At 41.9% G+C, this 21,418-nt stretch overlaps 1 protein-coding gene across 9 annotated transcripts in view; it reads left to right on the forward strand.

Annotated features, from left to right (window-relative positions):
• OVCH2 (ovochymase 2) overlaps nucleotides 1-21,418 on the forward strand; it is a 200,445-nt gene that overhangs the window by 138,506 nt on the left and 40,521 nt on the right. For 6 of the 9 annotated variants that reach the window (XM_079930577.1, XM_079930576.1, XM_079930580.1 and 3 more), the window contains 12 exons: nucleotides 3,368-3,494; nucleotides 5,602-5,711; nucleotides 7,365-7,456; nucleotides 9,117-9,289; nucleotides 9,628-9,723; nucleotides 9,950-10,101; nucleotides 10,742-10,931; nucleotides 12,038-12,061; nucleotides 15,065-15,151; nucleotides 15,394-15,524; nucleotides 18,251-18,344; nucleotides 18,812-19,001. In XM_079930577.1, coding sequence (XP_079786703.1) covers nucleotides 3,407-3,494; nucleotides 5,602-5,711; nucleotides 7,365-7,456; nucleotides 9,117-9,289; nucleotides 9,628-9,723; nucleotides 9,950-10,101; nucleotides 10,742-10,931; nucleotides 12,038-12,061; nucleotides 15,065-15,081 — 942 coding nt within the window. In that variant the 5' untranslated portion in view covers nucleotides 3,368-3,406 and the 3' untranslated portion in view covers nucleotides 15,082-15,151; nucleotides 15,394-15,524; nucleotides 18,251-18,344; nucleotides 18,812-19,001. Of the gene's footprint in view, nucleotides 1-3,367; nucleotides 3,495-5,601; nucleotides 5,712-7,364; nucleotides 7,457-9,116; nucleotides 9,290-9,627; nucleotides 9,724-9,949; nucleotides 10,102-10,741; nucleotides 10,932-11,909; nucleotides 13,758-15,064; nucleotides 15,152-15,393; nucleotides 15,525-18,250; nucleotides 18,345-18,811; nucleotides 19,002-21,418 lie in introns of those variants that run through there. The other 3 variants (XM_079930582.1, XM_079930583.1, XM_079930584.1) reach the window with 3 other exon arrangements.

Consider the following 21,418-nt stretch of genomic DNA (forward strand, 5'->3'; position numbering starts at 1 on the left):
TTCTATATGCTAACAATGAACTATTAGAAAGAGAAATTAAGAAAACATTCCCATTTACCACTGCATCAAAAAGAATAAAATAAAACTAGAAAGAAATCTAATTAAGGAGTTAAAAGACCTGTACTCTAAAAACTATAATACACTGACCAAGAAACTGAAGACAATACAGATGGAAGATACAACTTGTTCATGGACCGGAATAATTATTATTTTTAAAATGATCATACTACCAAGGTAATATACAGATTGAATGCAATCCCTATAAACATGGCATTTTTCACAGAACTATTTAGGGAAAAAATAGTTCTAAAATTTGTATGGAAATACAAAACCCCCAAATAGCCAAAACAATGTTTAGAAAGAACAACAAAGCTGGAGGTATCAACGCTCCTTGATTTCAAACTGTACTACAAAGCTACAGTCATCAAAACAGTATGGTGCTGGCACCAAAACACACACATAGATCAATGGAACAGAATAGAGAGCCCAGAAATATGACCACTTATGGTCAATTAATCTACAACAAAGGAGGCAATACTATATACAGGGAAGAGACAGTCTCTTCAATAAATGATGCTGGAAAAACTGGACAGCTGCATGTAAAAGAATGAAATTAGAACATTTTCTCACACTGTATACAAAAATAAACTCAAATGGACTAAAGACCTAAATGTAAGACTGAAAAAACATAAAACTGCTAGAAGAAAACATAGGCAGAACACTCTTTTACATATATTGTAGTAATATTTTTTGGATCTGTCTCCTAAGGCAAAGGAAACAAAGCAAAAATAAACAAAGGGGGCCTAAGTAAACCAAAAAGCTTTTGAACTGCAAAGGAAACCATCGAAGTTGTGGAATATATATATATATATATATATATATATATATATACACACATACATACATATAATGGAATATTACTCAGCCATAAAAAGAATGAAATTTTGCCATTTGCAACAGCATGAATGGACTTGGAGGATATTATGTTTAGTGAAATAAGTCAGACAGAGAAAGACAAATACTGTGTGTTATCACCTATATGTGGAACCTAAAAAATAAGATGAATATAACAAAACAGAAACAGACTCACAGATACGGAGAATAAACTAGTGGTTACCAGTAAGGAGATGGAAAAGGGTAGAGGCAGGATAAGAGTAGGGGATTAAGGGGTACAAACTACTATGTATAAAATAAATGAGCTGGAAGGATATATTGTACAGCACAAAGAATATAGCCAATATTTTATAACAACTTTAAATGGAGTATAATCTATAAAAACTTTGAATCACTATGTTGTACGTCTGAAACTAATGTAATATTGTAAGTTAACTATACTTCAAAAATATGTATAAGATCATAGAGTTGTGAGAAAGTTGTAAAAGAAAGAAAATGGGCCAAATGTGGGTTGTTGTTGAAGCAGAGTGATAGGTACATGGAGGTTAATTATACTATTCTCTCTACTTTTTAGAGATTTTAAGTTTTCCATCACAAAAAGGTGAAAGGATAACCAACCAAGCAGAAAAATGAGCAAAGGATACAAAACTGCAATGCATGGAAAAATAAACACTAATTACTGTTAAATACATTTGATGTCACCGATAATTAGGCAAACTAAAAATTAACAACTGTGGCTTATTTGTGCACATAATGAGAAATTTGATGCAGCAGCTCCACAAAATATTAGGTTCCTAGACTTCTATCTTCCCACTCAGCCATCTTTACCTTGTGCTTCTTGCTTTGGGGCTACAGAATGGTTGCTCCAGCGTTAACCATTTTGTTCATTTTTCAGGAAGGAGGAAGGGAAAAAGTCCAGAGCCAAAATGTTTATGTCAGCTGAGTCCATCTAACCTTTTTATAGAACATTCCATGAACCCTAAATCAACAACAAGAACTGAGTAACAAGGCCTCATCATATGCAAGGGAAGCTGGAAAATGTGTTTTGTTTTGTTTTTAAATTGGGCACTTTGAAGAACCCAACAAAATCAGGGTTGTTTCCAAGAAAAAAAAGGGAGACTATATATTGGATAGAGAACTAGATACCTTCACCATATAATCTCAAATTAGTCATTACTGTTGTTACTTTATGCTTGATTAGATTTGCATACAGTTTACCCATTTTTTCTTTATTCATCATTTCCTCTTATATCCCTCTCCTTCCTCCTGGACTTAATTTCTGTCTTCTGATGTACTTTCTGCATTAGTGGCTCTCTTAGCAATGGTATGCTGTTAGTAAATCCTTTCAAGTGTTTTTTTTTTTTCCTAAAAATATCTTTATTTCACTCTTATTCTTAGATGATCACTTAGCTGGGCATAAAATTCTAAATTGATAGTTATTTTTGCTCAGCACTTTGGAGATACTATTTTCTTACTGAATATTTGTGGATAAATCCTCAATTGGTGTTTGCGTGTCCTTCTTTTCATAAGGTTGTAGTCTTGACTGTTCCCTAAATTTGCAGTTCTCACCAAATTTTAGGTTTTAAAACTTATTTGCTTTGCATGTATATTAGTTGTATGTGTTATGTTTTTATAGATTTATTTTGTAGAAGGGCAAAATTTGCTACAAGAAAGGGATTTCTGGTTTGACAATGGCTGTTTGGGGCAGGTAATTTGTAAAAGGTGACAGAAAAAAACTCACATTCCGGTGTGCTCATACATGGCAATGGCCAATCCACAAGTCTTTCTTACACACTGACCACGTCCCCAAAACTCAGCCAAGGAAAAGGCAGATGAATGTAATCAGAGCCACTTCCCCCATACCACATCATCTACCAGGTTTAGAAGCAAAAGTGATGTAGTTTTTGCCTTCCAGAAACACACAAAAATGGTGAAAGAATGTGGATTCACAAATGCCTCAATGGACAGTATCCTAAATTGAGTTCCCGAGTGTGCTACCAAATTGTCTTCCCTCTAACACCTGGCTATAACCATCCATTTACATTTGGAAAACAAGAGAAAGATAAATGTTTTAGCATATTCTGATGGGATGTTTGCAAGCATGTAGGAAAGCCTATCCTTGCCAACAGGGACAACTTTGATATTCAATCCTCTTGTAGAAAGTGGAAACCAGTCACAAGAAGCAAGTAATGTTTGCAAATGGAAGCCTTCGGCACCAACCACTTGGCTAGCCAGATAGACTCTGGGGGAAGCAATGAATGGATGTGGGTGTAATAGGACATGTACTATTGCTTGAGCAAGACTATGCTTCTGTGGTTGACTCCCCACATCTTGCAAAGATCTTTGCAAGAAACCACATTCAGAAACATCATACGGACATGGTTGAATGCCTCGTGTCTTGGTTAATGAGTAACTTTGTTTTAAGTTGGTATATTGCTGCTCTCACAAGGCTTTCTGTTTTGGTTCTCTTTAGTCTCTCTAAAATTCCAGGGGAAAACTCTTGAGTTTCAAAATGCATATGAGCAAGAATAAGCTCATTTTACTGCTTGGAATGATCTGTTTGGAACAGAGTAAATCTGCAACTCTCTCTCTCCCCAAAGGTAAGTTCCAAATGATCTCTGTAACTACCTTTATCTGAAGAAATAAACTTTGCTGGCAATGGCTCTCACAGTTCCACTCCATATTCCTTTGGGAGAACAGGAGAGACAAATATATTTTGGAGATCTAATTAGTTTTCATGTAATTAATTTGGATTTCTCTCCTGCAATCATCATATTAAACTGAATAGAACATTAATGGAATACAACTTGGACAAGTTGCACTGATCTGGAGAAAACTGGAATTGTTCACTTATTTGGACACATTCCACAATCCCATCTCCTTTCATGTAGCAAATTCTGGAAATCAGCATAAATTTGGAAGCATTTGTAATCTTTTAAAAAATTATATTGCTGGGAAATATGAAGCATGTTTCCTGTAGTCTATTATTTATATATATGTAAATGGTCTTTTTTTCCTCAAGTAACATAATCTGAGAACAGTTCTTGGCAGGCTTCTTCACAGTCAGATTTGTACTAACCTCAAGAATTATCATGTTTTCTATCTTTGCTTCAATTAGTTCAGGAAATACTAAATTTTGTGTCTAAGGTATTTATGATTCAGTCAACAGAAACAGCTAGAAAATAAGCTTTGATTCAATATTATACCTGTATTGGGTTCAGAATCAAAAGACAATGTTACATCCATGCTTTGTCATTAATTAGCTGTGTATCTCTTTGATTCTTCATTTTCCCATCAGTAATGTGGGGGTCATAGTGCTTGATTCACAGGCAGAGAATGGGGCTTAAATGAGAAGTTATTTGAAAGAGTTTTGTATATTTTAACATATTAATCTAAATAGCTATGCTTTCAAGGATATATTTTCAAGAAAAATCATTTGTTCTTCCAACTTTTATAAGTGTCTACTGTATGCTAGGAATGTGCTAAACCTTGGAAATACAGAGATGAATAAAACATAGGTTTTTTTTTTCCTTAAGTACTTCATAGTACAGTGAAGGAGACAAACAATTCATTATCATAATACTGCATGGCAGAAACTATAAGAGGGGAGAGGAACTACAGGGGAGAAACACTTAACACAGTTTGAGGAAATCAAGGAAGAGTTCTCAGTTGAAGTGATCTCCAAACTGAAGAATAGGGATTAGAGAATTCAACTATGTAAAGAAGTGGGATTATTATGAGACAGGGCATGCTAGGCCCTCCTAGACAACATGTAGAAAAGAAGGACCTGCAGTAGGGACAGAGCATGGACCATCCTTAAATTACCAGGCAGTCTTCAGCATCTTAATCTAGCCCCTCTCTTAGCTGAAGAGTCAAAAACAAACAAAACAAACAAAAAAAAGCAGAACAAATATTGAGAATAAATAAGTAAATGCAACTTTTTCAAGGATAAGATCTTTTCCACAAAAAGGAAAGAGTTCTTTCTCCCATTACCTAGCAACCCTTCTACCCTAACGCCATTCTGGTGTGTGGATCAGGACACTGTCTTCCCTCTACTCCACTATCATTGAACAACCTGATACTTTCCACTCTTATAGCAAATTAAATCCAATATTTGACTGTGTGCCAGGCACACATGATCTCAGACTTAGTCTCTTGGGTGAAGCAGAGGAAAAGATGCAAACAAAATTACAGTCTAAGGCAGACTATAGTATTAACCATTCAACCAGTTAATTGAGCAACTTCTATGAATCGGGAACTGCACTAGATACTGTAGATACAGGTATTTCAAGATTAAGTTCCTATTTCTGAGGAGCTCACAGTCTGGTGGGGTTGAAGGATTACCATAAGAGCATGTGATAAATGTCACAGAAGCACAGAGTGCTGTGAGGAGCCTCTAAGGGGTCAGATGGCTCAGTATCAAAAGGGGACTGTATTCACGCTAACCCAGCGGAGATCTACCTCTGAGGCCCTAAATCTTCATGTCAGAAAAGTAGATCTCTTCATGATATGCACGTCCTATGTGAAAAAGTGGAACAACCCCTTGTACCGCAAATCACAGCAAATTCCACAAATAACTTAAAGCCATTTTATAGCATTGCCACATGCTCCATGTCTTACAGTATTTCTTGCTCAGAAGACTTTCCTGTACCCCTCAGTCCTAAGAGATATATCTAATCACTAAATTATCGTCTTTTTTCCCCCTAGCTCCCACTTGTGGGCAGAGTCTGGTTCAGTCACGGCCTTTGAATTACCTTAACATTTTCAGTCGCATTGTTGGGGGAAGACAAGTGGAAAAGGGTTCCTACCCTTGGCAGGTGAGTCTCAGGGAACATTCTCCTGTGGTTGGATTATGAGCTGTCTCAGGATTGGATCTCTCAGAACCCATGCTGCTCATCAGTATGCTCTCTTCTGCTTAGTTCATCACCAGAGATCTCATGAGTTAGTACAAGGATCCAAGACGTTCCTGATGTCCATCAGTTGACTTCTAGAAAAGGTGTGTTCAGAATAGTCACAAGCGCTGTTGGCTTGCTCCAAAATTTGGAAATGCCATCCCAGACTTTCAGTCCCTAATACAAAAACCCCGCTTCAAATTTATAATTTAAAAAATAATTTTCTGATTCAATAAATATATTTAAACCATACTTATCTTGTTATAGTTAAAGATGATGAGGGAAGGTGTAGCCATAGGTCTACTTTTATGTTTGGGATGTAAGATTCATACCTATACCATAGGACCCTTCAGGGAATAATCAAGAGTGCTGCCTCCGTGGTAGTTAGTGTCCTAAGAATTCTGTCTCAATCTAATTTCCTGTTCCTCCTATGCCGTAGAATGCCTTTGTGCTTCTGCCCTTAGCCTAAGGCATTTATTGTCTTTGAAAGTCTCCCAATTTTCTTTACCCTGGGAGCCATGCTATATTCTTGCCTCTTCATTTTGTAGGTAGAACAATAGCTCTTTATTTTTACTTCTCTTGAGTCAGTCATATTAACTTTTAGATCAATGGATATTTGGTAACGATTGGTTGACTGAGTCTGTGATCAGTGAGATGATGGAATGGCTGAATCATTGTCATTTGATTACCTGATGAATTAATTACCTGGTTTGAAGAGTTGATTGATCAAATTCTTACTTGGTCAGTTGGTTGGCTCGTCAATTCAGAAGTCCGTATTCAAATCATAGTCAGGGATGACTCATTGACTTTTACTTACTTGTGCTTTATTCTGTTCTTAGCCTTTTCTCTGTATTAATTTCGTTTTCAATTGCTCATTGAATAATTTTTGTTCAAAAAGGAGACAGTTCTAATAAATTGCTTCTTTTCTAATTTAAACAGTGGAATTAAAAGTATTTGCTTGTACCCTATAAGTCGTGTTGGAGTCAAGCCAAACATCATGAACAGGACAAGCCAAAGATAGAAAATCTGTTGTAGAGACAGATTAAAAATAAGCTTGGAGCAGTTGTAGAGGTCAAATAGTTAAAAACTATAAGACAGTTGTAAATCCAGACTCTTTCTCTAAGAGGCTTAGAGGAACTGGAACGGACTTTGGAAGACTCCCTTAGCCCTCACCTTGTCTTTTTCCCAAACTTCTTCATCTGGTCTGTTCTGTATCTTATGCTTCTTTTTCTTTCTCTTCATTCACAGATATGATTCATATTGTTAGAGTAACAGACGGTAAACATTATCATGTAAATAAATAAATACCCACAATTTTCATTACCAACTTACTAAAACCTTGTAGCCAATCATCTCAAGGTAACTACCTCTCCTGTGGGCCAGCAGTAGGAATCTTCTGGTTCCAGCATTGCTCTTCTTTCTGAGCTATAGTGTGATTGGTTTACCACTTCACAGTCCATGATTTCTGATATTTATGAGTAAGATATCTGGGTCTCTTTTTCAGAATATGCTCAGTCTCCAGGTTTGGGGGGATCCCAGGGCATTAACTTACTCCTATTTAAGGTCTTTGCAATTCAGGTGTCTTTGAAACGAAGGCAGAAGCATGTCTGTGGTGGGACCATCATCTCTCCAGAGTGGGTGATCACAGCTGCTCACTGTGTTGCAAACAGGTATGGAAAGCCCAGCCCATTGATGAAGGTCAGATTACCCTTCTACTCCCTGGGAATCAGCAGCAATAACTCTTTTAAAATATGGAATGGTGTGATGTATGCCTTAGGGGAGAACATGTTAATTGCATAATACAGATAGGGCTCAAGGTCATTGTCCGAGGGTACACAACTTGGTAGAAAACATTCATTCCTTATTTAAAATGGGCTAGAAGTTAATAAAGAATAATATCCACGTGAGAAAAAAAGCATCTCAAAGATAGAGTTCTGAAAGTTCTCTCCTAGTTTTCTTAAATTTCAGTGAAAAAAAAGCATCCAGTTCATTATGCATCTTAATAAATGGATAAAACAAAACAAAGGGAGGACAGTAAAACACGAAGAAGGCTTCTGTGTCTTCTTTCCTATTGACCCTGCCTCTCTGAACTTCACTCTAACAATTTCCGTCTCTTACCCATTTTCTTGTATGCTCCAAATGTTCTACTGTTGCCGGTGCTCTTGATGTTCATAAAGCTGCAATGAAGATTATATATCCCCCTATTTGCCCTCTTTCTCCACAAACATCTCCTGGATATTTACTCAGTGCTGGACACTAGTGGGTATCAAAGATACAAAGATGACTAAGATATGATTCCTGCCCCCCGAGAGTTGATAGTCTAAAAAAGAGTCAACTGATAATTTCACTGCAATGTGGCAGGTGGTTAGGCTAGAGAGCTGCTATGTATTAGGTTTGGTATTTAATATAGCCAAGAGCCAGGGAAATATACCAAGAGAAAATGATGTCTTTTCCAATTTTGTATAAACTCATCTCTTCTAGATCCCCAGAGATGGCAAGCCCAAAGCTCTTAATCCACCTCAATGCATCCTATCAAGTTCCTTTCAGATAACTTTGCTGCGGGTAGAAGAGGAATAGAATGGTGTTTCCCGTGTCATGCTAGATCTCTAAATTACAAACATAAAGGAAGTAGGGGAAGATCCCCACTTCCCATTGCTCTAATCAGTCCCAAAGCCCTGAGTGTGCATACCCTCTGGAACATCAGAATTACGGTGCTATTACGTCTTTCATGGTATGCACTATGCATTAGATCTCTGACATTAAAGCAGCATACTTCATGGGAATCACCAGAAACTCCCAAAGGATCTCACTGATATTGAGGCCAGGCCAGCCATCTGGGGTAGCTGAACATAGCTTTAGACCACTGAATTATACTGTATATACACCCTTAGGCATTTAACAAGTAACACTGCAAGGTATTCAATTTATCATATTATTGGCTCCATATGAGGCCACTTTTTACTAGTCCCTCACTCACATTGGGAACCTCTACATTTGGAATCATTCTCACTCTCTCTGTTCATCAGCTTCACACCTACATTATCTATCCATGTCTTTTTTTTTTTTTTTTTGCGGTACGCAGGCCTCTCACTGTTGTGGCCTCTCCCGTTGCGGAGCACAGGCTCCGGACGCGCAGGCTCAGCGGCATGTGGGATCTTCCCGGACCGGGGCACAAACCCGCGTCCCCTGCATCGGCAGGCGGACTCTCAACCACTGCGCCACCAGAGAAGCCCCTATCCATGTCATTTTGAAGAAGTCATTTTGTCAACCACTGCAACTGTACTCAGAGGTTCACTGAAATCCATCCATTTTACTCTTTCCTCCTCATAGAAATATTGCATCAACTTTCAACGTTACTGCTGGAGAATATGACTTGAGCTATATAGAGCCAGGAGAGCAAACCCTCACCATTGAAACCATCATCATACACCCTTATTTCTCTACCAAGAAACCAATGGATTATGATATTGCTCTTTTGAAGATGGCTGGAGCTTTCCATTTTGGTAAACATTTGAAGCTCACTCTGAATTGTCTACCCCACGTGCTAGACATGTGTCTACCCCACATGTGTTCCATAGCACATTCCCTACAGTCTAAGTTATGCAGCATATGCCCAAGAATTCTGAATCATGTACTCTGAGATAGGAATTTGAGCTGGAGGCTCCCCTACCTGAAACCCTCTTGGCTTGTGGCTTTAGATACAGGGTCATGTGGAGTCCGTTACTTTGTTTCACAAGTAACCCCTGGAGGTGCCAGACAGAGAGATCGCAAGTTCTTTGGGAACCACCTAGATGCCTCTCCTCCATGAATGAAGCAAGCCCTGCCTTGCTCTTTTCTGCAGACCAGTCTGTGGGACCCGTGTGTCTTCCAGAGCCAGGGGAACAATTTGAGCCTGGATTGATTTGTACAACCACAGGCTGGGGCCGCTTGAATGAAGGTAAGGACTCCTACGCTCGTATCAGAAGTTTCTGGTTGGTAATCAGAAAAGAGAATTTTTAATCTATTTTAAAAAGACAGTTGTGTAGACATTTTTAAAATAGAGACTATCACATTGTACTTCGAAATTCAAGTCTTTCCAAAAGACACAAGCCTGAATGGGGCATCTTCAAGGCAGAAAAGGTGAAAGAGCGCCTTGCTGGGGTTCTCATTTCTGTGTTTTCTAGATGGCGTCGTCCCACAAGTCTTGCAGGAAGTGAACCTGCCCATTTTGACCCAGGATGAGTGTATTACAGCTCTGTTGACCTTACAGAAACCCATTAGTGGGCGGACCTTTCTCTGCGCAGGCTTCCCAGATGGAGGAAGAGATGCATGTCAGGTAGGCAGGAATGGTTGGGCTGACAGGTCCCAGGCAGGGCTTCCCTCAGCTTTGTCATCAGATGAGGGGCTGAAAGAAGGCTGTAGGCAAGCCCGGACTCGGGAAAGAAGGATCAGGACTGAAAAGGGAGGTCAAGTCAAAATAGAGGACAGTTTAAACAACCTGTTTTTAGCAGAGACTGTGCTTTCAGAGGCGATCTTCTGCTCTTTCCAAAAGACCAAATAATGGAGATGATGCCAACAATGAACTAGGGTACTCCGGCCCTGAAGGATAGGTGATGCTTTCCTACTTAGAGATTTCCAGTTTGTGTATAATGGGAGCTTTCTTTTTCCCTCCATCCTTCCTGCTGACCAAACTTGAGGTTGATTCGCCTACTGGACAAGACTTTTCTGAGTCTGTAGGATGAGACAGGAGAAGGAAACAATCTGATATTTGATGAAAGCTTAGGATGGGGAAGAAGGAGGTGGACTTGGTAGGCTCCAATGGTATTTGACGATTGACTGTGAATTGTGCTTGCCTCTTCTCCCAGGCCCCTGAGTCCAAAGTATTAGAAGTGAAGAAATGCATTAATCCTCATCTAGCACCTTTGTGAGGCACAGACACTGACAATGACAGTAACAGAGATCTTTTCTCCCTACAGGGAGACTCAGGAGGTTCCCTCATGTGCCGGAATAAGAAAGGGACTTGGACTCTGGCTGGTGTGACTTCCTGGGGTTTGGGCTGTGGTCGAGGTTGGAGAAATAACCTGCAGAAAGATGATCAAGGATCCCCTGGGATCTTCACAGGTCTTACTAAAGTGCTTCCCTGGATCCACAAACACATCCAAATTGGTAACCAAGCCAGAACGTAAGGTCAAGAAGCTAGGGAAAGAGAGAGAGCATCAGCAGAAGCTACGCAAGTCAGGACCACTGAGCAGACAACCTCTGCTTCTGTTCTTAGTGTCTCACATAAGGACTGTGGTATTTACTGAGTCTAAAACAACGGTAAACTATGATGTGTGGTACAGTGTACAAATATTCAATGAAACGTGAATACATCCATCCTAGACTTTGTCAAATTTGCCTTTGATTGAAACTGTCTCACCACTTCTCAACTCCGCTAGCAAGATTCAGCAAGCTATAGCATGGATCAGTGGTTATCAAGGAGGGGAAATTTTGCGCCCCACGGGACAATGTCTGGAGACATTTCTGGTTGTCACAACAGGGGACAGGGGTGCCACTGGCATCTAGGGGGTAGGGGCTCTGGATGCTGCTAAACATCCTACAGTGCACGGGACAGCCCTCCCCCACAGCAAAGAATGATTTAGTCCCATATGTTAGTAGTGTTGTGGTTGAGAAGGCCTGGCATAGAGCCAGGTACCATAAGTCTGAAAAGGCCAGGGTCTATATACATCCTTCTACCAGATTCACCAGTGAGTTAATTGAAACTTCATTTTTGCCTCCAAATCCAACTTAGTTGTTTTCTTAACTGGTGGCTTCCAGCCTAAAATAGGACTTCTATTCTTTCCCAAAGGGGTTAATTCAAATTAGTTCAGGAAGAACCTGGGTTCGTGTTCAAGTATACGGTACACTAGCAGGTTTCGGAGTCCTCAGTTCAACTTGTAGCTGTCCAGCAGTTGTGGGTGTGTTATTTCCATCTCCAGCCTCCCTTTTCATGAAAAATTAGAGGGGTAGACCAGATGACCTCTTCTTGCTTTGTGTAATCCCCAAGCTAAGCAGTCCATTTAATAAAGAGAGTGAAATCATCTTCTTAAAGCACAAAGACCACTTTGCTGCTTTGTCAATTTATCCCTTCTGTTCTTTCCACAGATTGTATTTTCATTAGTTGCAAATTGACTTAACAACCTCTGCACTTTTGAGCCAGGGAGATGCTAACTTCTTGAAATATTGCTCAGGATATCACAACCTCGAATTGCATCTTTCTTTTTCTTTCCCAGGGAAGCTGAGAAAGCACTCCAGAGGTGGGTATTTCTTGTAGCCTGTTCTTCCAGGAGCATTAATTAATCTCTAGGATTTCTGAATATCGGTTCCTTTATAATCAAAAGTCTTCCTCTGCAAGAGCTCTCCATAATCACTAGGTATAAAACCATCACTAGGAGCACACAGCCATTCATCCCCAGCCAGGGAGGGTGAATTCATCCCTTCACCGAGCAGGAGCACAGCATTCCCTCTGAGTTCACTTGTCAATCCAGAGCTCCAGTTCAATTCAGCAAACAGTTGGCAAATCCCAGATTTGGATCCAAGACACAAGGGAGGAGGTGGGGCATGGCAGATGTGGTCCGGAAGCTACACACCTTGTCCTGAAAGAATAGGGGACTCACCCCCAGGGTTACATTGCAGGTCTGAAATGAATTCAGTCTGTGACTTTGGGCAGGCTCCTTCCTACCTCTGAACCTGAGTTTCCTCATCCAAAAAGGAAAGAGTTTGGACCAGGTGGTCTCAAAGGCATCTTTAGCTCAAATCTTCAGTGGTTCTGTGAGTCTGTGGGGCTATCTCCAAAGAGCAAAGTGGAAAAAGAGTACCCTGAGAGCTCAGAGGAGTGGGTGGCTGCTTCTAGCTGGGGGGAAAAAATACAAGGGAGACTTTGGAGCACAGACATCTTTTAAGCTTAACCTTAAAGAACAAAGGATGAGTAGGATTTTGTCAGTTGGAAATGGGATATAGGTAAAGAAAAATATTCCAGCTTAAGGAATCATCCTTATCAGAAGATGGATACTAAAATATGGAGATATGAAAATTTAGGATGTAATAGAGACCCAGTAAGTCAATCAGTTGAAGTGTAGGCTATGTGATGAGTTTTTATGAGGGAGAAGATTAAACGGGTAACCTGAGAACAAAATATGGAAACTTTGAACACCATTCAAGAAAATTTTGACTTTATTGAGTAATAGGAAGTTGACTAATTAGATAAACAGATTAGAGCTATACTTTAGTGCTATAAGAACGGCACATAGGGGATAAATTGGAGAGGAAAATATCAATAATTCAAGGTGGACTTATGAGATTATGCATTAGTTCAAGAGACAAGAATATAATGCTTGAACGAGGGCAATGGCCAGAGAATGAAAAGGAGGGCATAGAAACAGGATGAATTAGGCCAGGATAGTCACTAAGGTTACGAGCGGTGAGGGAGGGAAGGAATGAAGGATGACACCAAAGTTCTGAGCATGGAAAGCTAAGAAAAGGGCACATAAGCTAATCAAATCAGAAGTGGAAGCAGTTTTGCAGACTGAGAGGAAGTCCTTTTGTAGCATGTTAAGTTTCAGGGGGGATATCTAGGAGATGGTTGAAAAATCAGAAGTTCAGGTAGAGATAATAGTTGAAACTGATGGTGTGAATGAAGTGGATCAGAGGGCTCGTGTAGAGAGAAATGAAAACTTAGAACCTAGGAAATACCTGCATCTATAGAGTGGAATTATGGGGTCAAAGAAAGAAGAGTAAAGAAGAAGAAATCATAGAATCTCAAGGTTAGGCAGGATCTACAAGAAACAAAAAGTAAGGCATCATAGAAGCCAAGATAGCAAAAGATCTCGTGTCTCCACGAAAGGAAGCGTGTGTGAAGGAGAACCAGGAGGCCCCAGTGTCTGTACAGGTTCTGGGGGAAAAGGGCTCTTGTGGCTATAGCCATCACTGTTAGCGCTGATTCGCGTGGCTTTCCCTCCCAGCCTCATGCAGTGAGCAGGACCCTGTGATCAGAGCATCAGAAGGGGAGCTGCACTTCCCAGAAAGCCCCTTCCTGTATTATGAGAGCAAGCAGTGAGTAGCCCCCGCTGCCTCCCCTGCCCTTGACTCCCACCTCCAGTTTGACTCTGCCCCACTCATTGGACTGTGACAGTCGCTTTCCATCTAGAAATAATACCCTCTCAATGTAGCTACCTTCAGACTGTGTGTCTGGACCCTGTTTGTACCAGAGGGAATGCACGTGCTCCTCAATTTTTCCCACTTCGATGCAGAGTCTTGTCACCACAATTACCTGTCAATGTATTCTTTAGAAGACACACTTATTGGTGAGTGGATTTTCACATTGTCGAATGGACACTAGTGCTAGGAGGACTTAATGGGGCCTGGTTACAATATGTCTGGCCCTGAGGCATCTATAAGTACCGCACTTCCTGTCTCCAATTTTGAGACTTAAGAGTTGACAGTGGAAAGGAACAAAATCTGAGCCTGTGTGAGGGCTGTAAGGGCCACAGTGCAATTCACTTACAGCATCTGCTGCCCATGGAAACAGGCTTCCTAGACTCATTTGCCAGACCTGGAGCCCATCAGGAGTAAAATGTAGACATATAGCAGTGCCCCTTGGGGCCTCCTGGGCAGAATGCTGCTCTCCTACGCGTGAAAATGACCATTACCCGCCTCGTCCAGTTCAGAAGGAAGATGCCAACAGATAGCCACAAGGAGGAGAGAAAGGTTACTTATACAAGAAACAGAAATGCAGGAGTGTTTCTGTGGTTCTAAACTGCAGGTGATTTTGCCCACCCCCTCCCTCCCCCAGGAGACACTTAGCAATGTCTTAGAAGCGTTTTTGGTTATCACAACGAGAGGGAATGTTACTGGCATCCAGTGGGTAGAGGCCAGGATTGCTGCAAAACATCCTACGATGTGCAGGACCGCCTGAACACCAAGAACGTTCCAGTTCAAAATGTCAGTAGTGCTGAGGTTGAGAAACCCTGATTTAGACAAGCCTGCACTATCATGAAAGTTCAGTTCCCCATAAGTCTTTTCATGGGTGCTGTTTTCTAGGCTCTGAACCAAAACGCTTCATTCTTACGTTGCAGGGAAATTCTGTGGGAACAGCCTGGCTTCATCGGTTCTCGTTGGCTCCAATGCTATAAGGCTGAGGTTCACCTCTGATGCCACAGACTGTGCTGTTGGGTTTAATCTCACGTATAAAGCTCTTAAACCAAACTACCTTCCTGGTAAAACCGTTTGCTCTTATCACACACTATGACTTCCTTTTGCAGAAATTGAGGACCCATAGGAATGAGATGAGGGGTAGGGAGCCCCCCCACCCAAGGCCCACTGAGCTCCACAGCAGAGAGGAGCTCAAGGCAAGTGAGATGCAGGTGCAGGGGCTCCTTCTGCAGTCCTGCTAAAGCGTGTTTGTCGCCTACCCAAGCGAGCTGAGAGGGCCTGATGAGTTCTCGGGAACCAGTGCGCGACCTCCCCCTTCTTGATGGCTCTGCCTTAAGAGTCAGTTCAGGCATCACTCGTGGGAGACACAAGGGGGAGAACAGAGGATCCCTCTGTGCGCGGTGATGCCATTGTTTGGACATTCTCCCTTGTGTTGCAGAGTCAGGCTGCAGCTCCTTAACTATCCTTTTTGAAGAAGGCCTCATACAGAGTCTTCACTATCCTGAAGACTACAGCAACATGGCCAGCTGCAACTGGGTTTTTCAAGCCCCCTAACATCACCTCGTTAAGGTACTGACCCTGGTTACCCTTACTTTGCTGAGGATCTCCAGAGAATCGCTCGCATAAACACCATGAGGGCAGACGTTTTATCTGGTGTATCTGCTGCTGTATCCCTAGTACCTAGAATAGAACCTAGCACCTGGCACACAAGGTTCTTGATAAATATTATTGATACTGGTTGACTAACAGATTAGCCTATTCTCTACTGTAACTACCCACACTTACCGCTAGGTGGCAACTGTGTGCTTTACATTTTGTTGAAATGTGGCCTTAATCTTTGTACCAGGTAACTTGTTTCATCAGTGTCTAGTCCTTTCTAGGAACAAGCATTTCTTCCTTATTAATTAAACTGCTAACAAAACAGTTTGTGGAGAGTGGATAACAAAAGTGCAGTGCAGAACAGTTTCAGGGACTGGCATAAGGTATAGCAGGAGGGGTGGTGGAAGGCGAGGCTGAGATGGAAGCATGGAGGGCTTTGAATGTCAGGATACAGAGTGTATTCAGCCTTTGATTCGCGGTGTTTGTGGCCATTTGTGTATTTGTTCAGTTAACACTAGTGGGCCATCTGCAGAAATGCCTTCAGGTAGATGACACTGCAGTCAGGGTGACGTTGGAATTAGGCATTATTTAGAAGTCTTTCTCTTAAAATAATAATGGAAAGCAAGAGAGTATATGGAGACGAAGTAAACTATAAAATAACGGGTAAGGAGTAAGGGTGAACAAGACCTCAAAGTTCTTGTATATTTAAGAGGCCAAAAGAGATCTGAGACCCAGGAATAGAACCAAATTGGTGCAGTGTTATGACAGTCCAGAGAATGAAGCCTTTAATTCAAAACACAAAACAAAACAAACAAACAAACAAAAAGTTATGGTCAATAGGTTGGATTTCCCACAGCAAGTTAGAGTTTAAAGAGAAAGAGGACCCCCTCCCTCCCTCCCTCCCTTCCTTCCTTCCTTCCTTCCATTCTCTCTCTCTTTCTTGATAGATCTTGATCTCCTTCCTTCTTTCTCTCTTCCTTCTGCAGAGAAACCATTGTACAGCTCTGAAACCTTTTGTTCTATTCAAATGTGCTTTTAAATGTTAACAAAGTAAAAAGACAAAACTTTTTTGAAAAATAAAGAGAGGGAGGACTAAGCACCCGTTATACAGTCCCCACCTCATCCCCCAATAAAAAGGTAGAAGAGTTGGGATGGACAATTGAACAGTAGAGAGGAGGTGCGGGAGGTGTCATCTGAAAGGTCAGGTGAAATCAGATGTTAGGTGCAGAAACAAGATCACACAGGAGAAGGAGACACAGAGTAAGTGAGACAAGTGTAGCTGTTGTCTTTCTAAAAGTTTCTGAAACCCAAACAGAGTCAAGGCAGACAGTTCAGGACGAAGCAGGATTAAGGGAAACTGTGTTACTGACAGGAGAAAATCTTAAGTATGAGCGTACGCCTGGAAGGAGGAAGAAGACAAAATTTAGTTGAAAATCTGAACAAATCAGAGCTAGAAGTGATTCAAAAGCATCTATGCAATAAAATACACTGAGTGCTGTGCATCCGTGAAAAGATGCACTCACACTGGGCCAGTGACAGCATCAGCCTGCAGGACCCACCCGGGACGGTCATTTGTAAGTTGGTAGGACAAGTCGTAACTATGTGCACACCATTTGACTCGAAGAGAAAAGGGTCTTTTTAAAATTATTATTATTATTCATAAATTTTATTGCTCTACAAGTTCTGTTTACCAACTTCAAACATTTTAAATTCTAAATTTTAAATATTATTGATACTAAAGGAACAGGTATATCTGACTTTTAGAAATATTTTAAGTTTTCTTGTAAGTTATTTATTATAGGCATTCTAGATCCCTTGTGATGGAAATTTCTGGTTTAAAAAAGATTTATGGGGGCTTCCCTGGTGACGCAGTGGTTGAGAGTCTGCCTGCCGATGCAGGGGACACGGGTTCGTGCCCCGGTCCGGGAAGATCCCACATGCCGCGGAGCGGCTGGGCCCGGGAGCCATGCACGTCCGGAGCCTGTGCTCCGCAACAGGAGAGGCCACAACAGTGAGAGGCCCGCGTACCACAAAAAAACCCAAAAAACAAACAAACAAACAAGAAGATTTATGTAATTTTCTTAAAACCCTTTCCATAAGACACAATGGTCAGAGTAACCAAAAAGGGTCTGTTTCCAGAAAGTATCCCAGTAGGGGTTTAAGAAATGTTTGAACGGATCCTGTTTCTGACACGTCTCCTCCTCCCCATGTCTCGTTCACCATGAATCATCCTTTCCTTCCACTTCTGTCCTAGCCGCGCAGGCCTGTGTCTTTTGCCAAGTGCTCGGGCTCCATTGAATCCGCATCATTTGTGTATAAACAATCTAAGCTGCTACCTCATCATTTCTATCTCCCACTGCTCCTCTCAGTTAGTCAGGGCTATCAGATTGCTCAAATGTTGTTCTTTGCTGTTTCTTTGCTCCTCCAAGGAGGAAACTGGGGAGCTCAAATATTTGCACGTTTCCCCACCCTTCTGTTCAGCCTGTAATTGGGTGCTTAGATGTTTCAGAGGGTTTGGCAGCCTGGGGTTTAGCATCATTTCCTAAGTCATGTAACGCACTCATGAATGCCCCGTTACATTTCTCATCTAAGGTCATGCTGTAGAGCGAGTTGAACAATCCAGATTCCTCTCCTTGATCAAAGTGAGGTAATGCGTTCATATTGTTTACTCTGGATGTAACATGGAGTCTTCTCAGCTTTCCTTTCAGAACCTGGAAGCAGAAGAAAGTGGGGATTGCACTTCCGACTATGTGAGCATGCACAGGGATGTAGAAAGGAAGAAAGAAATAGGTTTGTGTTCCCTGGGAGCCTCGGCTTCCCTGGTTTGCATTTGGACCCAGTCCTTCTTGGGACTCCTTTTAGGGAATGTGGCTCAATGTTCCTTCATTCCCCTGCACCATCTCCATCACTTCCTATGCTCTCACCACCTCTCCTCCTTCTCCACCATCAGGGGCGGGAAGAGCTTCAGGGAGAATCGAAGAAGAACGATTTGATCAGAAAATGTGGAAGGCTCACAATGAACTAGGGGTCAGAGGGGAAAGTGACATTGAAATAAGCCCTGTGGCTGGAACAACTTCCCTTAGTGGCATTCCCAGTGGGAGTGTTTGGGAGATAAACAGAATTGAAATGTTGACGGGGTTAAATACACAGTACAAAGGAGCACTCTGCCTTTCTATTTTGGAAATGAATTGTGACATACACTGGAAAGGTTTATTTCTTAACAATTACCTGAAGGACAATTGTTTTCTTCTATCCAGTGCCACGTCTGTCTGCTGGGCCCTTGACCATGTCATGCCGGGGCTGGGCTTGAACCAGCTCCACTGTGTGGCTTTGTTGTCCCCGCCCCTGTGGTGAGCATCTCCAGGGTGATGTCCATCAGCTTCCAGTCCGATGAAAACATGACCTTCAGAGGCTTCCAGGCTACAGTCTCCTTCGTTCCTAAAACAGGTAAGAAGATTGAGGCCCCAACTCCTCAGGTCTCAAGTCTCATCCTCCTGCTGTGGTAAAAAGGGCAGCATTTAGAGACCAGCATGGATATAATCAACTCATGATTCACTGAATCTGTGAATCCTGAACCACTGCTCCTGGGGAAGTTCAGAGTTAGGGGCCTCTCAGCCTCTGCTTTTATGTGGGTTTCTGTTTCAAGTCATCTTATTTAATATACATTGCTGATTCATTAACACTGAACTCATGGTCAATACCACTATAAGTCACGCCTGAACGGAGCTGGTCCATCACGTGTATTTTCTCTCTAAGGCACAACCCAGGCTTTTTGCCCTTTTAGAAACACTAGATGGCACTTCAGCACTATGTTTAGGGCCATTGCGAACAGCAAAATCGCCAACAAAAAGCCCCAAAATGTAAAAAGCAAAACAAAGAGGGGCGCTAACAGACCGCAGGAAGGACGCTTGTTTATAGTATGAGAGCTGAAACAAGACGGCAGAGTGTGGCCTCACGAGACCTCAGCCAGGACACGTGATCAGGTGACTCAAATTTTCCACTGCTCTGCATATGTCCATGAATGACCGTGAAAGCGCCATGAGTATTGGTTTTGAGTTAACAAGTGTTAGCGAGTAGGTGAATTCAAAAATACAGAATCCGTGAAGAATGAAGATCAGCTGTATGTCTGAATCTTGGCCTGTCCTTACTAGAAGTGTGATCTAAGTGTCATCTAGGATTCATCCTCCTCAGTCTTACAACGGGAGAATAATACATGCCCGGTAAAGATGTAGTGAGGCTTAAATCAGATGATGTGTATTGGGCCACAAGCAAGTTGTGTGTGTGTGTGTGTGTGTGTGTGTGTGTGTGTGTGTGTGTGTGTGTGTGTGTGTGTGTGTGTGTGACACAGAGAGAGGCTCAGAAATGTGAAGTATCTTCACCAACCCCCCGTCCCTAGACACTTGAAGACACAGCTTCCTTCCAAGCTCTCACACCCCATGAGCACTCTGTCCAAATCCTACAAAGCCAGTTACTGGCTTCTCAAGTTGTTCATTCTTATTGGGCGGTAAACAGCTGCTTATGGGAAAGCCAGGTTATAGTTAAAATACTCCACTTTCCAGTTCAAATACCCATAGAGTCTAACTGGCTGAGATGTCCCAGAATTCTAACAATAATAATTTTCTGATAAATCCCAAACATTGGCCTTGTTTGTGTGAGCTGAGCAGCTATATCATGCTTATACCCAGATTTTTACATCTCCGGATTAGAGAATGAATCAGTGTTTCTGGGGACATGGGATGTACTACCTGAAGGATCCAGTGCTTCTGGTAAGCTGTTTTGGAGAAAGTCACTACCAGAAGTATACAGATTTTATTACTCTCGGTTCAACCAAGAACCCCAAAAAGATATATTGGGGTTTTAACCTCCAGTACCTAAGGTCACATTCTGTGACCTTTTTTGGAGATAGAGTGTTTACAAAGGCAAGCAAGTTAAAATGCTGTCATTAGTGTGGGCCCTAATCCAGTACGACTGGTGTCCTTATAAAAGGGGAAATTTGGAGAGAGAGACACGCACACACGGAGAACATCATACGGACATGAAGGCAGAGATGGGAGTGATACATCATGTGTGAACCAAAGAATGCTAAAGATTGCCAGCAAAGCACCAGAAGCTAGAGGAGAGGCGTGGAGTGGATTCTCCATCACCACCCTCAGGAGGGATCGACCTGCCCAACACCTTGATCCTGGACCTCGAGGCTCCAGAACTGTGACACAATACATTTTTGTCTTCTAAGCCACCCTGTTTGTGATATTTTGTTACAGCCTGCCTAGCAAGCTAATACACCAGGAATTGGCTTACACGATTGTGGGAGCTGACTAAGCAAGTCAGTCCATAAGGCAAGCAGGCAGAAAGGGAAGGTCACAGGACCCTGGAATTCCACAGGCATGGGCTGAGGCCATTCTCCACAAGCAGAATTTCTTCTCTCTCTGGGGGAAGCTTCCACACTGCTTTCAAGGCCTTTCCAACTAATGACGTCAGGCCCACCCAGATGATCCAGAATGATCTTCCTTACCTAAAGTCAGTGATGAGGGACTTTCATTACATCTGCAAAATCCCTTCATAGCAACATGTAGACTAACGTTTGATTGAATAACCGGGGGCTGTAACCTGGCCAAGTTGCCACATCACGAAAGCCATCACATAGAGCTGGATGGGATGTGGTCACTGTCCCTTTTGCTCAAAGCAACCCCAAAATATTTTCGGTCACAGAATCAAAATTCCCATCTTGAGTGATTCATTCAGTAGGGATGGCTAAATAGTGTGCCAGGTTGTGGTCTGACTCACCAGAGCCATCCGCTGGAAAAGAAGTGAGTGAACCGCTATGTCTTCACATTGGTGAGCATTGAGGAGCGCTGGGCTTTCTC

This window comes from Stenella coeruleoalba, assembly GCF_951394435.1.
Source record: "Stenella coeruleoalba genome assembly, chromosome: 8".
Taxonomy (NCBI): Eukaryota; Metazoa; Chordata; class Mammalia; order Artiodactyla; family Delphinidae; genus Stenella; species Stenella coeruleoalba.